The 23188-nt window shown below is 42.3% G+C and overlaps 1 protein-coding gene across 1 annotated transcript in view; it reads left to right on the top strand.

Annotated features, from left to right (window-relative positions):
- RBM41 (RNA binding motif protein 41) overlaps positions 1-23188 on the top strand; it is a 191531-nt gene that overhangs the window by 42626 nt on the left and 125717 nt on the right. The window contains exons 2-4 of the mRNA XM_078688392.1: positions 15354-15470; positions 19064-19256; positions 20671-20875. Of these exons, the coding sequence (XP_078544518.1) occupies positions 15354-15470; positions 19064-19256; positions 20671-20875 (515 nt within the window). The remainder of the gene's footprint in view (positions 1-15353; positions 15471-19063; positions 19257-20670; positions 20876-23188) is intronic.

The raw sequence follows: 23188 nt of genomic DNA, 5'->3' as shown, positions 1-23188 counted from the left end.
TGTCTTTCATACGTTTTCTCTCGTGTTCTTGCTCTTCTCTGATTCTATTCTGGTGGTACTGGAGCATCTGGAGCATCTGGGACGGACTATTTGCTTGCCAGGTGCTTTCGACTTTCAAAACTCGATTTTTAATCTGTGGACTTGAATTCTCGACCAATTTGGTAACGAAAAGATGAGGGTATGACTCACTACTTGTCTTGAGACCACTGTTAATACTGAAACATTTCTCGAATCTAGAATAAAAATCACTAATATCTTCTTCTTGTTTCTGTTTGCAGGCTGAGATTGCATCCCAGTCTTCTTTCCTAGTTGTCAATAATCTGGGTAAAACTTGAATCAATAATTCTGGTAATTCTTTACATTTATCTCCAAGACCGGTACCTGGTACTCGTGCCTTGTCTTCAGCTTCTAGAGCTGTCCAATCGATCTTTTTCTCTCCCACCTCCCATTCTTTTTCCTTTAACTTTTCATACACCCCTGCGGGTAGCAGAACCTTTAACATTTTAATGATATCTGGGTAGGTGTATTCTCCCATACGGAGCATGTCTTTTAATTCTCGATGGAACCCTGCTGGATCTTTGTCATGACAGGGAATTAATTTCTTCATCTCGAGGAGTTCCATCTTTGATATCGGAGTGTATACAAACACTCGTTGCATGTCGCCACCCGCCCCTTGGACTGGGTGGACTTCTCGTAACGGATTCTGTCTGTCTATGTAAAACGGTTTACTTTCTGGGGGTGAGACATGAACAAAATGCGGGTTCAGGAACGTTCTATACTTGTGGCGCTGTTCTAGAATGACACTAATTAAATCGGTACCTAGACCTCTCCATCTATACTGGAGTAACTCGTTCAGGATATCATGTAACGGACCTGGATCAGAATGTTGACCCTCATACAGGGTAATGAGGTGCTGGATCATATACATACCCACCAGTCGTTGCTCGGCTGGGGGCAGTTTCAGAAACATTTGTGCCACTATTTCGTCTGGAAAAGTGGTAGAATCAGTAATCCATCGGACTGCTGATCGGGCTAGTTCTTGTTCGTGCATAGTACTTAGTTCGCTATAACCGACTCGTGATTTCAGAATGTGATCGGTAGCTTGAAATACTTGTTCTAGAGAGCGCGGCTCTCGTGCTGGATGATGAAAAATAGACTTAGGTTCTGGACGTAAATGGCGATCTGGAAATCTGGATTTTCCTACATACGCTATTCTGACGGGATTCTCGTCTTCCTCTTCAGGATCAGAGGCACTTTCTTTCTCGCTTACTTGTGCTGCTTTACGCTGTTCGTGTAACTTTATTATTTCTTTACGAATTTTCTTGTACATACTTTCCATGGCACTAATGGTCTTGTGCTTACCCTCGGCTATATTATCACTCCACCTTGTTAGGATTCTCATGTCGGCGGGATCTTTAGTCGGGTAATCTTGTTCTCTTATTAGACAATTGATCAGGAACTTTAATATCATGAGCTGAATCTCGGCTTTCCTTTGGGACATAATCTCGCCAATACTTTCTGGATCATCCCCTGTACGGATGAAACGATATATTCTGTCTAGATCTTCTTTCATATTCGGCAAGGTGACTAGATACTCGGTCACTCTTCTTACACGCAAGGAATATAAAACCATAGTATTTTCGCCTGGAACTGGATCATAACTACATTCGTTAAGGGCTTGCCTGATTTCTGCGACAGACTTATTACTCTTGGGAGTACGCTGTGATGCTTGAGCATGTAATTCGAGTGCTGATAAACGCTTGTGTGGCGGCGGGGTTTGAGGAGGACCTCCTCCTGCGGCCCCTAGACTAGAATCGTCAACTGACATTCTTCGTGCTTGCAGGGTCGGTAATTGTAACGTGGGCTGAACTTGTATGGCGGGCTGACCCGGGGGTACCGTAACAGGTACTCCGGTGCCTGGAAGAGCGGGAAGTGCCTGATTTACAGGGACAGGTGGAGCGCGAACTGGATTTGCATATTCTGGGACTGTGTCATCCAAATAGGACGAAATGAAAATATCAGCTGCGGTCGGTTTGTGACGTAGCTTGGTCGGAACTAATGGTGGCGGGAAATTACTGGATGCCTCCGGGGTCGCTTTTGGCACACCTTCGGCAAGAAGAGGATACATACCCTTAATAAGGGCATGCCTCTGTCTGTCTGACTGTTCGGCTTTGACTTGTTCACCTATCTCGATTAATTCTCTTTCTTGGGCTCGTTCTTGGGATTCTCTACTTAACTCTGACTTTCTGACTTCCTTTTCCGTTCTTCTATGCGCTTCCTTACGCCATAACTCGATGGCATCTTTCTGTGACTGTCTGGCTTTCTTTTTCCATAATGCTTCTTCTACTCGCATGATACATTCGGCATCCCATGTACCCGATACGGGCCATCTATACTTTTCTTCTAACTGTTTGGTATACTCTACCCATAAATCTAAATACAATATGGCGCTTATGCCATGTTTCTGATACATAAAGTGACCTGGACTGTCCCTTGGCGGAACAGGAACTGCTGCTTCCAGCAGACCCTTTCTAGTTTTTAACTGACGTAACTTTGAAAAGAGCGGCATTCTAAACTTAAATCGGAACACAATACAATACACGAAAAACAATAACAATTGGGAAAACAATTCAGACATACCACGACATTGAAAATACATTAAACAACATCATAAATAACAGTTCGAACAGAATACTACCTGAAAAATACTGAAAACAGAAACAGAACAGAATTCTCGAGAACGGAACAGACTAGAGTTACTGGATGCACTGCTGTAACAGTACGGAACATACCGGTCCCATAAAGGAACACATCAAGACCCGTATCCACCTAGGTGAACACTTCGTTTGCGGGCTTGGGTACCACCAACCCACGGACCAGAGTCAATTTAGACTGACCCTGTCTAGACACTACCCCAGCAATGGTACTCACCGGGCAGCACGGAACGGAAGGCCTCGGACGGGACTGGACTACGACGACGAACTTCGGACTTCGGACTTCAGTTACGGGTGGACCTCCGGATACCTCGGACCTTGGACTCTCGGCTTGGGCTCTGGTCGGGACTCGCCGCGTTCCTCCACCGTCTCGTTCGGATGCTGGACCGCCTCCTCCGTCTCCTCCGTGGGCCTGAGGGATACTTGAAGCAGAAATATCTGCACTTGGCCAGAAGAGTTCCGTCACGACTGCAGGGGGTCAGGGGGTCGGCGTGGCTTCACCGACGCGTGGGGAAAGGGCAAGTCCCTATTCGGGCGCCATTATGTGGTAAATAAATAAATAATACCCTATTTTTGAGTGCATGAATGAATAAATAACAGATAGCTCAATAAATAAGAGTCAAGATTCGAGGTAGTAGGAGTTTTGCAGGTTTATTACAGCATAAGGACAGGATCAGGACAACCTGCATAGGATGAGCAGAACGACAGGGCCCAGCAGGACAACTGGGACCCAGTAGGGGAAAAAGATGCCCAGCAGCTGCTGGGGCTTGGTCTGGGATGAGCGCGCTAACATTCAATAACATAACATTGATATATATATACATAGCGCAAACACATAGCATTACATTGCAGTAGGCGTGACAGTGGGTGGAATAGAAGGCGTGACGTGTAACAGTCGCGAGAGATAACAGTAAAAGTGGGTGTAACTGGGAGTTTACATAGACATGTGATGCAAACGTAACAGAATATGTCATGAATGGGCGGAAACATAGGAGGGGGCTACCTAAGGAGCCGGGACCTCTAACCTAATGGTGCGCGAAAACTGGCAATGACGTGTTACTAGGAGAAGTTGGGGCTACGAACTCTGTGCTAGGAGCAGAGACTAGAGTCTGGAGGGTCGGAGCGACATGTACCTAAACCCTATCTGGTATCTAATGTTTAGGGAACATGTTGATATAAACTAGAAGTCATGAGGGGAAAAGCTAACCTGATTCTAAGACTGGACCATGCATTATTCTACATGTAGTGCGTGAAGAATATTAAATGACCATTAAATACAGTATTTCTCTAACGTGGAGCCGAGAAGGCTAGACAATGACGGAAACTATTGATGCAGTTCAGTAGCTTAGGAATGCAGAAGAGGAGGACTGAACTGATAGCAGGAACTTATAACATACTTTTGGCAGACTCAGAGGCAGAGCCGGGCTGCACCGGGCACTGCTAGGCAGGAAGTAAGTGAAGGGTCGAGGATACAGGTGGGGGCTGTATCGCTCCTCAGCGAGGCTTTCAGGAGACAGGAGCTGAATCTGTGGTCCGGGCCCTTTTGAGGCCTAGAAACGGGGACTTTATAATTGAATAACGTGCACACTGAGAAACGTGGCAACATTACTTACATAGGCCTGATATTCGTAGTATTCACGAGGACTGGAAAATAGCATACCAGAGGTGGACACAACTGTAATTGCGTCTTTAATCAGAAATGGGGAATAACATATGCATATTGGTCATGCATACATAACATATGATGGATGAGGCGTAGGGACACAGAACATGGCAAAATTTACTTTTCCACACTTCAGTGCAGATTGCTATATATATAATACATATTTAAATAACGAACCAAACCACATTCACTGGATGATGTCATCAGTGATGTCATTTCAGATGAGATGTTACCAGTGATGTCATCAGTGATGTCACTGACCATGTCATGAATGATGTAATATGTGACATCATCAGCAGTGGATTGCAGGCGCGCGAGTTGTAGTTAGCAGAACTATAACGGAGGAATTTCAATGGTTTTGTACGAGTGAAATGTCCAGCTAACTATAACACCCCTAAAACCTATGTTTTTTCAGTGAATATATATATATATATATATATATATATTCACTGAAAAAACCATAGGTTATAGACCATATATAGTTAGGAATTAGCATTTAAAAAACCTTATTTTACTCACACAAAACCATTGAAATTCCATTTATAGTTAGTTGTACTAACTATATATCGCGCACCCGCAATCCACTGCTGATGATGTCACATATTACATCATTCATGACATGGTCAGTGACATCACTGATGACATCACTGTGACATCTCAAATGACATCACTGATGACAACATCCAGTGACTGTATATTTCTGTAAAGTTAAAATATGTCTTATATATTGAAGAATGAGTGGATGTATAAGTGTCTGGATGATGTATTTAGTAGGTGCATGACTGACTGTATAAGTGAGTGATTAAATGTGTCTCACTGAGTGCATGGGTTAGTGACTAAACTGTTTTAAATTGTGCACCATTGTGTCTGTTGTTTTGTAATCTGATGCATGTGTTGATCATTAGCTATATGACTAACTATATGGGTTATTGATTAGTTGGGCAAGTATTTGTATGGGAGACTGAGTGTGTGTGTGGGTGTCTGGGAGGTGTATGACTCTGTGCATAGATGTGTGAGCAGTTGATTCACTAGATGTATGGGTTCAAAAGTGCATGTGGAAACAGCTGTATGGGCGGTTTACTGTGTGCATGAGTGTATTGGTGAGTGAATGGATATCTCAGTGCTACATGTCAAAGTAAGTACATATGTAAAACACAGTACATGTGGTAGTTGACATATATAAATAACTGTGCATAAGAGCCAGTGAATGTGTGAGTGGCTGTATGGATTATTGTGAACTTGTATCAGGGATTGTGTAACAGAGTAAATATGTGTTATTATATGTTTCAATAAGTAAGGTGTGTTTAACTATATAGTTGAGGAAATGGAGGTGTGATTGATTCTTTGCAAGACTGATTAGGTGTGTGAGTAACTCCATGGATGAGTGACAGTCTGTGAGTGTCTGTTTACACTGAGTGTATCTAAGGTTATATTAGAGTCTGAAGAGGTTCATCGTATCATCACATGAATGATGTCATGAGTAATGTCAAATGAGATGTCATCAGTGATGTCATCAGTGATGTCATTTGAGATGTCATCAGTGATGTCATCAGTGATGTCACTGACCATGTCATGAATGATGTAATATGTGACATCATCAGCAGTGGATTGCGGGTGCGCGATATATAGTTAGTACAACTAACTATATATGGAATTTCAATGGTTTTGTGTGAGTAAAATAAGGTTTTTTAAATGCTAATTCCTAACTATATATGGTCTATAACCTATGGTTTTTTCAGTGAATTTTCAAGGTTTTGTAAATGCTAATTCCTAACTATATATGGTCTATAACCTATGGTTTTTTCAGTGAATTTCATAGGTTTTTTAATAGCAAATCTTTATAAAAATAATACATTTTAAATCGAATTTTATATTTTATAATTTTTTAATTTTTTTTTAATAATATTTTTGGTGCGCTCCCGGGGCGCGGACAGGTGAACGCACGGGTAAGCGCAATCTTGCGGCGCGCCCCGGGGCGCTTACTGATGCGCGTCCCGGAAGCGCTATTGCCGCGAACGAAAACAACATCGTGACGTATCGCGTAGCCGCCACGCCTTGCGTCATAAGACACGTATCGCGTAGCCGCGAGATGTGTCTTATGACGCACCGCGTAAGCGCACCCGGAAGCGCATACGATCGCGCAACGTAAGCGCCCCGATGCGCTTACGATACACGCCCGGGACGCGCCCCGGGGCGCGTAGCGTAAGTGCGTCAAACCATGTGACTTTAAAATAACACTTTTCATTGGTTCAGAACTTTTTTTTTTCCAAATTGTGTGAAACCCACCCATTTCTCTCACTATTGCTTTGTACTTGGAGAGAGCAAGAGCTGTTCTGTCTACTCTATCTCCTACTTTTCTGATCTCCAGCAATGGCTGCAAGAGAGTCATCCATCAGTGATTCAGATGGATTTTTAGATGAGGACCCTCCTCAGCAAAAGAAAAAACCCCATTTCATCTGGAAATTTTACGACATCCCTGAAGGACAGAAAAAAGTCAACGCTCCCAAAGTAACCTGCAAAATATGTGGGAGTAGTTTATCCAGAGGCAATCCTCTGAAAAAATATAGTTTGGGGAATGCTAATTTGATCAGGCATGTGAAAAGAAGACACCCTAACAACTTTGCCAGGGAGAGTGTCAGAGAGCTGGCACGGAATGTACCCACAGATGGCGGCAGCACCTCCACTGGTGGAGCAACACCTTCGGGACCACCCCGTGGAAGAATGGTCCCTAACATTCAGCCGGTGTTTGCAGGCATCAAATTTTTGTGCACGGAGTGTGACGAACTGCTCTGCTATGGGGAGCAGAGTGTTGAACTCATTGCCCTAAAGAAACAGCAACACCGCTGCTCTTCCAGTCCCTAAATTTTCAAATTTTTTTGCTCCTGATGAGCAGTTTTGGAATCCTTGTTTTTGTTTTTCCCTTGACAAAAATCCCCAAAAAATATAAAATTGTTTTAAAAAGTCTAAAAAAAATATAAAACAACAAAAACAAAAAAAATATATATAAAACAACAAAATCAAAAAAAAAGTTCTTTTCAGAACTACCTCCAATTTATAAAAAGAAGCTTTTTTAAAAAAAAAAAAAAAGTCTGTCATTTTTAATCTCCATGGTACGCTCCCCCGTACGCTCCCCGGTGCGCGTACCGGGCGCTCCCCCCGCGAAAATCGAAATTTTTTTTAAAAAAATTTCACCCGCGGGAGCCTTTTATGGCCCCCACATCAAAAGTAGGGGGTCAGGGGGGTGTACCCTGCCCCCTTTTGCTCATTTCCCCCCTTTGATTCTTGCCACCTCTTGTGTCTCAATCCTACCGAGACACAAGATGGTGGCCGCTGCGGACTGTTTCGAATGTTTACAGACACCCGAGAACCAATCAGCTTGCCGTGCGCAAGTCGCGTGGCGCGCCTGGAGCGCTCCCCGGTACGCGTACCGGGCGCGGCTCTAGATATATATCTTTTTTTAAACCTAATTTACTCAAAATTCACAGGACCACATATCTTGAGACCTAGCAAAGGCACATCGGGCAAACAATATCTACAATTTTGCCAAGTTTCGTGGAAATCCATTCAGCCGTTCGAGCTAAAAGTGAGGCCAACCGCCCTATGGAAAATTGCATGTTAAAAACACGTTTTGGGACCCCCCTTTTTTCGCGGCCCCCCCTTGACGACCCCCCCCCCAAATTTTCAGGGGCTGCTCAGAAACAAAATGTTCCATTTTCCTGAAAATTTCAGCCAATTCCGTCCACAAACGCCAAAGTTATTAGACATAGAATTTTCAAAAATCCCATAGAGAAAAAATCCTAACTATATATACCTACTGGCGACCGCCAGTAGGTAATATATATATATATATATATATATATATATATATATATATATATATATATATATATATATTATATTATATTATATTATATTATATATATATTATAATATATATATATATATATATATATATATATATATATATATATATATATATTACCTACTGGCGATAGCCAGTAGGTATATATAGTTAGGATTTTTTTCCTATGGGATTTTTGAAAATTCTATGTCGAATAACTTTGGTGTTTGAGGACAGAATTGGCTGAAATTTTCAGGAAAATGGAACATTTTGTTTCTGAGCAGCCCCTGAAAATTTGGGGGGGTTTCGTCAAGGGGGGGCCGAGAAAAAAGGGGGGTCCCAAAACGTGTTTTTCCCATGCAATTTTCCATAGGGCGGTTGGCCTCACTTTTAGCCTGAACGGCTGAATGGATTTACACCAAACTTGGCAAAATTGTAGGGACTGGTAGCCCGATGTGCCTTTGCTATGTCTCAAGATATAGGCTCCAGTGGTTTTTACGAAAATTAACTTTGAAAAATATATATTGGGCTACATTGGGCTATATATATGTTGGAGCCCAAATGTAGCCCAATGTAGCCCAATGTAGCCCAAAGATGGCCACCAGAGACAAAAAAAACAAATGTAGCCCAAATATCAGCCAGATGTAGCCCAACTATAGCCCAATGACAGAATGTCCCAGAGTGTTCTAAAGAACAACTAGAGTGCTAACAGTCCTACTTATTACAAAGGTATGGCACACCTGAAGCCATCTTGATTGGAATAAAGTGGTAACTCTTAAAACATTTAATTTAAAAAGGAACAAAATGAGGGGGTTCATTTTGCCATAGAAAGTATGATTAGCGAATATATGACGAAATCCCGCATACCATCAGTCCGCAAAAAAAATCCCGCATGTACTATTAGACCGCAAATTAAAATAACGAAAACTTTTAGAACGAATATGCCTTTAGCATACACTAAACAACTAAACTACCCTAAACCCTAAAACACTACCCCCAGCATGACCCTACACTACACAAACAGTACAACACTACCCTAAACCCTAAAACACTACCCCCAGCATGACCCTACACTACACAAACACTACAACACTACCCTAAACCCTAAAACACTACCCCCAGCATGACCCTACACTACGCAAACACTACCCAAAACCCTAAAACACTACACCCCAGCATGACCCTACACTACGCAAACACTACAACACTACCCTAAACCCTAAAACACTACCCCCAGCATGACCCTACACTACACAAACACTACAACACAACCCTAAAACACTATCCCCAGCATGACCCTACACTACGCAAACACTACAACACAACCCTAAACCCTAAAACACTACCCCCAGCATGACCCTACACTACGCAAACACTACAACACTACCCTAAACCCTAAAACACTACCCCCAGCATGACCCTACACTACGCAAACACTACAACACTACCCAAAACCCTAAAACACTACACCCCAGCATGACCCTACACTACGCAAACACTACAACACTACCCTAAACCCTAAAACACTACCCCCAGCATGACCCTACACTACGCAAACACTACAACACTACCCAAAACCCTAAAACACTACACCCCAGCATGACCCTACACTACGCAAACACTACAACACTACCCTAAACCCTAAAACACTACCCCCAGCATGACCCTACACTACGCAAACACTACAACACTACCCTAAACCCTAAAACACTACCCCCAGCATGACCCTACACTACGCAAACACTACAACACTACCCTAAACCCTAAAACACTACCCCCAGCATGACCCTACACTACGCAAACACTACAACACTACCCTAAACCCTAAAACACTACCCCCAGCATGACCCTACACTACGCAAACACTACAACACTACCCAAAACCCTAAAACACTACCCCCAGCATGACCCTACACTACGCAAACACTACAACACTACCCAAAACCCTAAAACACTACCCCCCAGCATGACCCTACACTAGGCAAACACTACAACACTACCCAAAACCCTAAAACACTACCCCCAGCATGACCCTACACTACGCAAACACTACAACACTACCCAAAACCCTAAAACACTACCCCCAGCATGACCCTACACTACGCAAACACTACAACACTACCCAAAACCCTAAAACACTACACCCCAGCATGACCCTACACTACGCAAACACTACAACACTACCCAAAACCCTAAAACACTACACCCCAGCATGACCCTACCCTACGCAAACACTACAACACTACCCAAAACCCTAAAACACTACCCCCAGCATGACCCTACACTACGCAAACACTACAACACTACCCAAAACCCTAAAACACTACCCCCAGCATGACCCTACACTACGCAAACACTACAACACTATCCTAAACCCTAAAACACTACGCCCAGCATGACCCTACACTACGCAAACACTACAACACTACCCTAAACCCTAAAACACTAGCCCCAGCATGACCCTACACTACGCAAACACTACAACACAACCCTAAACCCTAAAACACTACCCCCAGCATGACCCTACACTACGCAAACACTACAACACTACCCTAAACCCTAAAACACTACCCCCAGCATGACCCTACACTACGCAAACACTACAACACAACCCTAAACCCTAAAACACTACCCCCAGCATGACCCTACACTAAACAACCACCACAACTCTACACTACACTAACACAACACTACACTACACAACACTACACTACACTACACAATCACTAACCCACGAAAAATTTAACACAAACCCACTTACCTCTCTCGTCATCGTGGTTTTCACAACGCAAATGCATTTACCATACATGCCTTTAAAACGTAATTCTTTGTAAAGGCATGCGCGATAAATGCACATGCGTTTTGAAAAAATGCGGGATAATGGTATGCGAGGTCAATGACCTTGCGGGATAATGGTATGCGGACTGAAAGTCTGCGGGATAAAAAATGCGGGAAAATGGCTGCAAACCATGATTAGCAGCAGACTTCCCTGGTGAGCACTAGCTTTACTACAGTGATCTAATGAGCAACTAGAGTGCTAACATTCAGAATTGATGGCAAATGTGTGACACATCTGAATGCCTTCTTGATAGAACCAAAGTAAACAAGCATTGAAAATGCAATAGATCTCGCCCTCGTTTAAGTTAAAGCCATTCTGTTTGTAATGAGGTGGCTTTTTAGCTTTGCTTTTATTAGTGTTTTTAACACTTTCATGTAAATAACATGCATATGTATGCATATATGTATATGTATGCATGCATTTATATTTATATAGATATGCAGATTATATATGTTTATATATGTATATTACCTACTGGCAATAGCCAGTGGGTATATATAGTTAGGATTTTTTCTCTATGGGATTTCTGAAAATTCTATGTCTAATAACTTTGGCGTTTGTGGACGGAATTGGCTGAAATTTTCAGGAAAATGGCACATTGTGTTTCTGAGCAGCCCCTGAAAATTTGGGGGGGTTTCGTCAAGGGGGGGCCGAGAAAAAAGGGGGGTCCCAAAACGCGTTTTTACCATTCATTTTTCCATAGGGCGGTTGGACTCACTTTTAGCTCGAACGGCTGAATAGATTTACATGAAACTTGGCAAAATTGTAGATATGGTTTGCCCGACGTGCCTTTGCTATGTCTCAATATATGTGCTCCAGTGGATTTTGAGAAATTAACGTTTAAAAAAATATATATATCTGTGACAGCGCTCCGGTTAGCGCCCCGGTTCGCGTACCTGACGCGTAACGGAACTTCGCGAAGCGAAGCTGATTGGCTCTCCGGTGTCTGTCAACATTCTAAACAGTCCGGAGCGGCCGCCATCTTGTCTCTCGGTACGATCGAGAGACAAGATGTGGTGAAAAACGAAGGGGGAAATGAAGGAAAGGGGGCAAGGTAGACCACTCCTTACCCCCTAGGATTGATGAGGGGGATATTAAAGTGCCCCGCGGGGCAAAAAAGAATTTTTTTTTTGCGATTTTACGCCGTAGAGGCGCGTCCCGGTACGCGAACCGGGCAGCTCACCGGGCAGCTCACCGGGCAGCTAACCGGCAGCGTAGCTGTCAACATTGTAAACAGTCCGGAGCGGCCGCCATCTTGTCTCTCGGAAGGTTCGAGAGACAAGATGTGGTGAAAAAAGAAGGGGGAAATGAAGGAAAGGGGGCAAGGTAAACCCCTCCTGACCCCCTAGGATTGATGAGGGGGATATTAAAGTCCCCCGCGATTTTTCGCGGTAGAGGCACTTCCCGGTACGCGAACCGGGCAGCTAACCGGCAGCGTAACGGGAGTCCGCCATCTTGTGTTTTTGGAGCGTCCGGTTCGCGTACCGGGTAGCGTCCCGGTAAGCGTAACAAGGGGAAAACCAAGAGAAACAGTAAAAAAAAAATTAAGGGAATAGATTTCCAGCAAACTTGGCAAAATTGTAGGGACTGTTTGTTTGATGTGCCTTTGCAAGGCCTCAAGATATGTGCACGTGTGGATTTTGTCTAATTAAGGTTAAAAAAAATATATATATCTGTAAGCGTGCTCCGGCACGCTTACGTTACGGGTTTTGTTTCCGCTGCAGAGCCGATACGTCACGGTTATGCGACGCGTCATGAGGCGTCTCACGTGGCTACGTGATACGTCACGTAATAAAGAATATATTTTACAGCTATAGATATTAGCTTTTAAAAAACCAATGAAATTCACTGAAAAAACTATAGGTTATAGACCATATATAGTTAGGAATTTGCATTTACAAAACCTTGAAAATTCACTGAAAAAACCATAGGTTAGAGACCATATATAGTTAGCTGGACATTTTATTGACATAAAACCAATGAAATTCCATATATAGTTAGTTGCACTAACTATATATCGCGCACCCGCAATCCACTGCTGATGATGTCACATATTACATCATTCATGACATGGTCAGTGACATCACTGATGACATCACTGATGACATCTCAAATGACATCACTGATGACATCACTGACATCTCAAATGACATCACTGATGACATCATGACACACCAATACCAGTTACTACATACGCACTCACTGATTCCTACGTCTACACACACATTCACTCATTCACCCATACAATCACTCATACATACAGTCACTCATTATTACAACACTATCATATGCACTCATACACCTATGCAGACACTCACACACTGCCACTCATCCATGGAGTTACTCACACACCTAGTCAGTCCTGTAAAGAATCAATCACACTTCCATTTCCTCATCTATACAGTTAAACACAGAACACCATACTTCAGTGACATCACTGATGACATCACTGATGACATCTCAAATGACATCACTGATGACATCTCAAATGACATCACTGATGACATCATGACACACCAATACCAGTTACTACATACGCACTCACTGATTCCTACGTCTACACACACATTCACTCATACAATCACTCATACATACAGTCACTCATTATTACAACACTATCATATGCACTCATACACCTAGTCAGTCCTGTGAAGAATCAATCACACTTCGATTTCCTCATCTATACAGTTAAACACAGAACACCATACTTTTCACACATATACTAACACATACTTACTCTCTTATACAATCACTGATACAAGTACACATTGATATGCACAGTCACACACCTCCCAGCCAGCCACACACACACTCAGTCTTCCATACATCCACTCATTCTTCAATATGTAAAACATATTTAAACTTTACAAAAACACACAGACACTAGATGATGTCATCAGTGATGTCATTTGAGATGTCATCAGTGATGTCATCAGTGATGTCATTTGAGATGTCATCAGTGATGTCACTGACCATGTCATGAATGATGTAATATGTGACATCATCAGCAGTGGATTGCGGGTGCGCGATATATAGTTAGTGCAACTAACTACATATGGAATTTCATTGGTTTTATGTCAATAAAATGTCCAGCTAACTATATATGGTCTCTAACCTATGGTTTTTTCAGTGAATATATATATATATATGTGCAGCTGACCTATGAAGTCACCCCAAAGTTTGCCGCACCCACTAAATAAGGAAGCCTGCTAGCATACGTCACTGGCAATCCTTTAACCTAAAACCTACCCGCACTCACATCTAGGCCTGTACTTCTGCTGTGTACTCACTGGGCGGATTTCTAAAGTTAATAGATTTCTGCATTCTCTGTTCCTTCCTAATTGTATCCCTTCTAGTGGATTAAGATTGATAAGAAAGATCTTCCATATTCTGCTTTACCATACCTGGGAGCAAAACCATTGCAAAGACAGAGGCTCACCTTTGATGCCTGATTCATTTTGTGCATGTGGGTCGTTCCTATTCCAGTTTGCCTCACACACAAACCAACAACCATTGGCAAAGCCAAAAGGTCACGCTAATGCAAGATCTATTGGGTTTGTCAATGGCCATGTTGTACAGCAGAGCTGGCTGTTGTGCAGCATGGCGGAAAAGAAAAGAGCTATGATACTGTAACTGCTGGTTGCGTTACAGCGCTTTTTTCCCTTTACTTTTAGCCGTGCTGTACAACTGCTGAGCAACATGGCTAAAAAACATTGACAAAGCTAATAGATGTTGCATGAGCGAGACCTATTGGCGTTGCCAGTACTTTTTATTTGCGCATCCCGAGAGTTATAGTTTTGCTTCAGAGGTGTCAGAGAAAGTGTACATGTTAAAAAAAACGGCATTAGGTCGAAATAGTTGTGTACGGTATTATAACTGAGGGGCTGGGTTTAAAGTGTACTATTGTCACTATAAAAAAGTAAATATTAGTTCATTTTAGTTGAGACCTACTATCTCAAGTTACACACTCTATATGGAATATTACCTTCGAAGGGAGGGGAATTTGCTGTTCTTATTATCCTTTATCCAATATTCTAATGTCTTTGATGCCACATAAGTGAGCCCATTTTTTTCATTCTTTAGCCGTGTGCATTTTAGATTTTCGTTCAGTTAAGTGAAGGCAAAGAAACATTGGATAATATTTTTGAGTGTTTAACAGCGCTAGGTATTAATCCCCACCTTGTTTTTAAGCCCTCGCTTCAGGCGGGGCGATAAAGTGCAATAGCCATCGCTATTTACTGGCGCCGAGGTGATTAGTAATGTGTGTTTTTATTCTTTCCCTCGCTCTCTGCCTAGGGTTAATAGCAGCCTTTCCAGCGACGACTTCATCTTGGAGGACTTGGAGACAGAAGGACAAAGACAGCTTAAGAGCCTCCTTCAGCACCAGCTAGATACTTCGATCTCTGTGGAACGGTGAGTGTAAAAGTCCAGCAGCATACACTGGGCTGTTAATTCACATGTGTTATAGAGGGATTGATAACAAAAATGTATAGCACGTTCTAAACACATTCAGCTTCTTATCACATCCACAAAACAATAATTTTGACTCTTATAAAGTGAAAAGGTTTTCTTAAGCTTTGATCACGTTTCACGTGTATCGTCCTTGGATGCACTTATGCATTGTATGCTGAGAAGATACGCTTTCAGGTGTGTCTGTCTAACTGTCTATATAACTATCTATCGGTTATTGGTGTACTTTTTGAATTGAATTAGGAATTGTGTAAAGTAATTATTGGATGTAAATAAAATGGTCTATGAGGGAAATTTTGATACTTTTGTATGTTCCTTCTCCTCTTTTCCCTGACCACATTGGTTCTATAGAGGGGGTCCCCAAATTTTGCATTTATATAACTATCTATCTACTTACTGGAAAAAAAGGTTAAAGTGTTGTTATATTTTGGTGAAAATGTCAGTTAAAATGTAACATATTAAACAAAAAAACACCGAAACTCACCAGTTGTAATTAACAGAAGTAACTACAATTTGCACCCCCCCCCCATGCACAGTAAATCAGTGTATGGCGCGGGAGCGAGTTATAGTTACTGTAGTTAGCTATAACTGGTGAATTTCAGTGAAAAGTTTGAGTTAAAAAATTGTACATTTTAACTGACATATTCACCAAATTATAACATCACGTAAACCTTAACTTTTTTCAGTGAGTTTCTACGCTTCTTTCAACATGAAGTAATATTTGTTTTAACTATACCTACTAGCCAACACTGCAACACGCATGACCTTTATTTTTTGTCCACTCATGACCTTTATTTTTCTGTCCAGCCAATCAGATTGCTTGTTATGAGTATGGAGTGCCACGGACCTTTACGATACTATCGAAAAGCTTCTGCACCCTGAAATATCTATACATTTTTTACCTTAATTTCTGAAACTACTGAACAGATTTACACCAAATCAGAAAGCATGCAGGCTCTAGTTTTCTGCCAAATGTGCTGTAATTCTATTCAGCCATTATAACTGTAGCATTGTCGAAAGGTCCTGTGGCAAATTGCATGGAGAAAATACGTTTTGGCACCCCTTCCCCTCATTAGCATTATTAGGCGCTGGTACCACATCCTTTTGGGCCGTTTTGTTTATTGAAAGGGGAGGGGGCCCTCATGGCCCACTCGCCAAGCCTTATTAGACCCTGGTGAACACATCCTCCAGAGCCTTTTTTTAATGAAAGGAGGAGGGGCGCATGGGCCCTCCTTGAGCCTTATTAAGCCCTGGAGACGCCATCCCCCAGGGCTGTTTTTTATTGTTTTATTAAAAGGGGAGGGGGGACTTAGCTCCTCTCCCAGAATCTTATTATGCCTTGGCGACCACATCTCCCAGGGTCATTTTTAAAAATTAAATCTGAGGGGTGCCACATGGTCATCCTCACTTGGCCTTATAAGGCCCTGGGCAACCCACCCCCAGGGCAGTTTTTTTGTTAATTAAATGGGAGGGGACTGTGCCACCCCTCCTCCCCAAGCCTTTTCCAGCTCCGAGAACCCCGTCTCCTGGGCCCTCACTATTCAAGATGGATGCCCTGATGACTACCCAGGGCACCCCCCATACACTTGTTGGGGGCTGACTCCAAGCTTTCTGCGGGAGCCGCCATTGCTCCCGCCTGCAGGTTGCAGCTACTTAGTCTGCTCCTCTTGCGTGGGTTTATAAAAGGGGGGTTTTACCCAGATAAAGTCACTGGGACCTGGGTTCGATAGGTAATGAGAGGAAGGGGTCCCAGTATGTATGGGGAACAATTAAATGCACTTCAAGTGAATTAATCAAAAACAATTATTTTGATCCGCACGGTTTTATTCACAGTGGGATCCAGTGTACTGAATATACATAGCATCAAATACAATCAACTGTATTAAATGTCATACAGTGCTCCAAGGAGGGAAGAGGGAAGTGATGGTGACGAGGTAAGGGAAGTGATGGGATTATTGTGACAGTAAAATCAATACTTCAAAGACCTATACAAGCTATAATTGGTATAGCAACAGCTGCCATCAAACATGGCGACATTATTTGTAGAGAGACATACGACACATGGTACAATGTATATACAGAATATTGGCGTGAGGTTGCCGCAATAAAAAGTCGACGTTTCGACCCTCTGTAGTTGCAGGGTAGTTTAACCTTGCTGTGGGGTCTTCATCAGGACGAGGGGGTGGGGCAAGAGACCACAGAGTCGAGAATCCCTCGTGTGGTCTTTGATTAGGAATGGAAAACAATGGAGCTGCATCGATAGTTGCGTCCTGTTTGGTTTTAGGATGCGGTAAAATCAGACTCCGTCAGGAATTGATCCGAGGTGGGTCTGTCGGTAGAAATGAATCTAAGAGCTCCGTACGAGGGTACGAAATAATTGTTTTTGATTAATTCACTTGAAGTGCATTTAATTGTTCCCCATACATACTGGGACCCCTTCCTCTCATTACCTCTTGCGTGGGAGCAATATTTTTATCTGTTTCCCTGCCCGCATAGAATCAGGCAGGAAAACAGATCAAACGTATGCTCCCAGCTGGCGGGAGGATTTTCAAAGCTCCTTCCCAATGGAAGCATGCTTTGTGTTTGCTCCTGCGTGGTGGATGATTGAAAAATGCTCCGGCCAAGCAGGAGCCAACACAAGCTTCCTTCCCATGCCTTGGCTGGCAAGGAAGCCACTGTGTCCCGGGGTTGGGATCCCTAGGACATTGCTAGCGAGCAGACCCTGAGGAATGGGCTCCCTTGGGCAAATGAAAGCCCAGGGAGTGCGGCTGCATGGCCCCCAACCCATTTTGAGTAATTTCAGCCCTTGGGGTGGGCTCCCGGGGCTTGGCCTGGCTCAGGAAGTGGGCTACATGGCTCCCCTCCCCATATACATTAATTTTGAGCCGTTGGGGTGGGCATCCCAGGGCCTGTGATGGCACAGAGCGGTGGTGCCATGCCTCTTCCCTCCCTATATACATCAATTTCACCATTGGGTGAGCTCCCTGGTGCCTGTAAAAGCTAGAGGAGGGGGCCCTCGTGCCCTCCTCCCATTCATTAAGCGAAGCGGGCATTTTTTAAAACAATTCTGTGGAAGTCCTGTGTGATCCCGGCAGTTTTGTTTTTTTGTTTGTTGTTTATGGCACGGGCACAGAGTGAAAGTGATCCCCTCATTTGCATGAGGCCACACCCCTATGCAAATGTGGGAATGCCCTCTGAAAATAGAGCTCGTACTACATGTGCGCCAGCACTATCAGTAATACCGAAGGAGCTGTACAAACGTTTATGGCCTACACACACTTTGATTAGTGTATATGGTTTTTGCATTGTCATGCATGTCTCAGTGTACATCCATTGATAATATACATAGGATTTGAGGAGGTGTAAAAGAAAGGCCACTCTCATTTCTTATTTTACATAGTTTTACTCACGACTTCTTTGCCCAGTACTGGTCACTTTGTTGCCTTTAAGGGATTGCTTAGCACATAGCTTAAAAGGGATTGCATTTCCTCAGTTTATAATTCTTAGAACTGTGAGTTTCCCCACTTTGATTATAGGTGCCTGTCTAAGAAAAGATGCTTTGCACCAGCTACAGTATACAAGCCTTTTGGCGAGGAAGCAGCAGGTACTTTGACTCTATCTCAGTTCCAGCACATGCAAGAGAGCGACAGGGAAACCGCTTCTCTGAGGGAACTTGGCCTTACAGATTCAGAAATTTTGCTTTGGAAAAGCAAGGACTCCGCTAGAAAGGTAAGACATATTTTACACATAAATTGGGCATTCTTTATTTACACTATTGTAAGCCTTTGATACATGATTTACCACTTGTATAGGCCAGGCCCAGTGCTTTTAACAAAAAATATTAACGGCTTCAGTCATCCTTAAGTTGAAGTGTTACATGATATCTACATATTTCACCATCCTATACAAATTTTCAGTATACCAATGGGTACACTAATTAGTTTTAGAAAGCAAATACCAAACCTCAACAAACTGTTTAACGCAACCATGGGTTGCAAACTCAATATCACCTCATATTAGAAGAGACAGAGTTTCAAATGTATTTTACTCTATTTTACTTTTGTAATATATTGCACTAATATAATGGGCTGCACATGGCACAACCAGAGACATATAAAGATGTAATTGGTTCATTATCCTTTTGGATCTTTTTTTAGAATGATCACTTGATGGGCTCCCTCTACCAGATTACAATACACAGCCAGACAAATCAGAAGTAGCCATACCCAATTTTTTCACAGTAACTTAAACTACAGAACTGGAAGCATTGTACCCTTCTGTGCATTTTCTGTAGACTTCTGTCATATGAGACAGCGGTCGTCCATGCAACCACTGAGGCTGAGTTGGAAATAACCTGTGAAAGACTAGTGGCATTGTGGTTCTGGACAGGTTCACCCGACCAGACTGACGTTCGAAGGATAGTACAGGTTATCCCAAGACAGAGAGCGTTATAGTCCTAGACTGAGCAGAAGATGTAGGTTTTTAGCCTTCTCTGAAACCTCAAGAAATAGTTTTGGATTTTTAGCTGTAATAGCAGGTTCTTCCACAATGAGGACACTTGCACATGAAGTGATCTGTGCCTGAATCCTTCGTTTGTATATCGTCGAGCTGCAAGAAGGTAGTGATTAAATGACCTCAGGCTCCATTTAGGTTGGAGCAGCGTAAATATATTGGATTGGTATCCTGGCTTGTGCTGTGCTACAACTTGTCACCATGTTAGCTGCTACATGAACAGTTCACCTGTCCCTCATTCAGACCACCAGCTTCTGTATCAAAGCTCCTTCAAGAGGGAGTAACTCAAAGGAAGACGAGTACCACTATGCCATACCGATTTAATTTGTACTTGAAAGACTGGATGGGGCACTGGTCTCCAAATATAACTTCTTTGTTAGGCGAACTGTGCAGGAGGGTACCGGTTCTGGGCCAACATGTTGGGAATTTGTCCCTCTGTCGCTGCATCCAGGAATTATGGCTCTTTCTGGAGGCTTTGTCACTATTACCCTGAGAGTACTGATGCCATCTCTGTCCACTAACGGCTGCTCCATCTACGTTTGCTTTTCTTACATTTCGTTTCTTAACTTTAAATTGCTACAAAAAAATAATGTTTTTTTTAAACAGTTGTTTTCTTTTCCTCTGTCTTTAGGGATCGGGGCATGGGGCCGCCCCTGATGCTGTTAATGAAAGGTTGAGTGCTATTGAGGAGAAGATCTCCGAACATAGGCGGATATTATCTTTGCCCCAGAGATTTGCAGGAAGCAAACAGTTGAACCGGCGGGAGATGGAGATTGAAAATGCCTTATTTCAGGGGGCTGATCGCCATTCGTTCCTCAAGGCTCTCTATTATCAAGGTATGACCCAAAATAAATAATACGATTCTTGCGTTTCCTACCTTTTAAATCTATCCAATGTTGTTACATTTGGGTATTTTAATTCAACATATTTTTGTGGAAAACAAATTCCTGATTTTGGGACATTGAGTTAAACCTCTTTCAAACATTTGTTGAATAGATTACACATTTGACAGTTGATTGTTTTAATATAATGCATTTTCCTTATAATAGTAGAGATTGATCGTTGTCCCCTGGGTGGGTGCTTCAAATTGAGTATGATATACTTTTAAGATTTGAGGCACCGGATCATCACGTGGGTTCAGGCTTCGCTATGACCTGACTGGGAGAGATTATCTGTCCTCACACAGTGGTGAGCCTGTGGGTTTATGCCATTCTGTGGCTGTGATATTTACCACATAATTATAGATTTCCATATTTGCAACACAATTTGCATATTTTGCAAGTTTCACAGATGGTTGTATCTAGCTGAAAATGGATGAAAATGATATTTGTGAAACTTCATATAGAAATGTTTCTTGGTCAAATTGCTGAAAATAATTCTGCTGGATAATATGCTGCCTTATTTTTTGCACAGAGACCGGTGGCAGCATAATACGAAATCACCAAAAGGTGATAAGGTGAGGGTTAATGAAAAGAGTCCCACCATAGTAGCGGAACCGAATAATAAACTCGAGGTCTGATTTATATCGTCAAAGGCAACACATATATTGAATACATTTGCCTGCATGGATTAAGAATAAAACATATAAAGACCTAAAGAAGAAACCAATATCCGTGAACCTGTAAAATAAGAATAATAGAAACTGCTCTCCAACATAAAAGGAAGCACTAAGAGCACACCGGTTCATATTTAAGCCTAAGGAAATACAGGTCGTAATTGAATAAATCGATCTAAAAGAACATTACCCTAAGATGAGGCCTGACGAACAGTGTATCCGTACAAACTGAGAGGATACCGTTGTAAGACAACTCAGATCTATGTTATATAAATTGTCCTGAAGAAGGTGGGGCCTAGAGCCTTATCCACCGAAACGCGTCAACACCCCTGACAAGGGTTTTTTTAAATAATTTTTTATGAATTTGGTTGTTACATGTTGTTTTTAATTTTATTAAAACTGTGTATATTTGTGATGTGTAATTAACGCGCACTAGGCACTGTATTAATAAGTGGAACATGTATGGCTCCATTGTTCAAGCACACGTATTTGCTTTTTTAAGAATAAAAGATTCATGAATTTTAATTAACTGTTCCATGCCAAATTATTGATGCCTTTGTGGTTCTACTACTAAATGTGATGCAATACACTAATTCTACATATTTGGGTAACTAATAATGAATGTGTGAGTGACAGCCGTTTGTCTGCACGTAGGCACATAGTGTCTCTCTAAATAAGAATTAAAAACCCAGGGAACACCTATAAATTCTTTTAGTCTTATTTTTTGATGTTACATTACTGTGCCACATTATTCAGATAACCTTGCCTATTGGTCTTGACAATGGCAAAGCTCTGCAGATTGGGGGGGGGGGTTACAATTTGCATATTTTGCAAGTTTCACAGATGGTTGTATCTAGATGAACATATAATTTGTGAAACTTCATATAGAAATGTTTCTTGGTCAAATTGCTGAAAAGAATCCTGCTGGATAATATGCTGCCTTATTTTTTGCTGTTACATTACTGTGCCACATTATTCAGATAACCTTGCCTATTGGTCCTGACAATGGCAAAGCTCTGCAGATTTGGAGGGGGGGGGGGTTGAGGACGATGAATCCTGTATTTCAAATAGAACAGTGAAATATTTCCCATATCTTATGGTTCTCTGTGACATATATGTTGCTATACCACTGCAGTTTTTGCAGTAGAAAACTCAAACATGTAATAAAAATATATCTAGGGGTTCACTTTTAGGCAAAGACTATCTCCGTAGTTCTCCTCTGCTCATCTCCCTTTCCCTCCAACAATGCAAATGTTGCCCCAGTTGCTGTAACCAAGTGCAGTCTCCTCCTCCAAGCCCTCTCCCCACACACCTCTTTGTGCTACCTTATGTGCTAGTTTTAGAGTGACTTGTCTTTGGAAGGTCCACATTCTCAAAGAAACAGGTTATTAGAAGAGCTGCTCAGTAAAAATAAGAGCCCGGATGTACTGGAGAATATTTTCCCTCTTCTCTCGAATCCACTGTGTGAGGTCCATTTTTCAGTTGGCTCTAAGCAAACAGGGGTTTTTGGTGTGAAGCTGGGAGGTTAGTTGTGAGGAATGTGAATGGACCTATGCTAAAAAATGTAGATGAGCTTTAGGCATTTCGTATTTTA

The sequence above is a fragment of the Lissotriton helveticus genome, chromosome 4_1 (genome assembly GCF_964261635.1).
Source record: "Lissotriton helveticus chromosome 4_1, aLisHel1.1, whole genome shotgun sequence".
NCBI lineage: Eukaryota > Metazoa > Chordata > Amphibia > Caudata > Salamandridae > Lissotriton > Lissotriton helveticus.
Note: the sequence above shows the minus strand (reverse complement) of the source record. Positions and strands in the feature narration are given on the sequence as shown.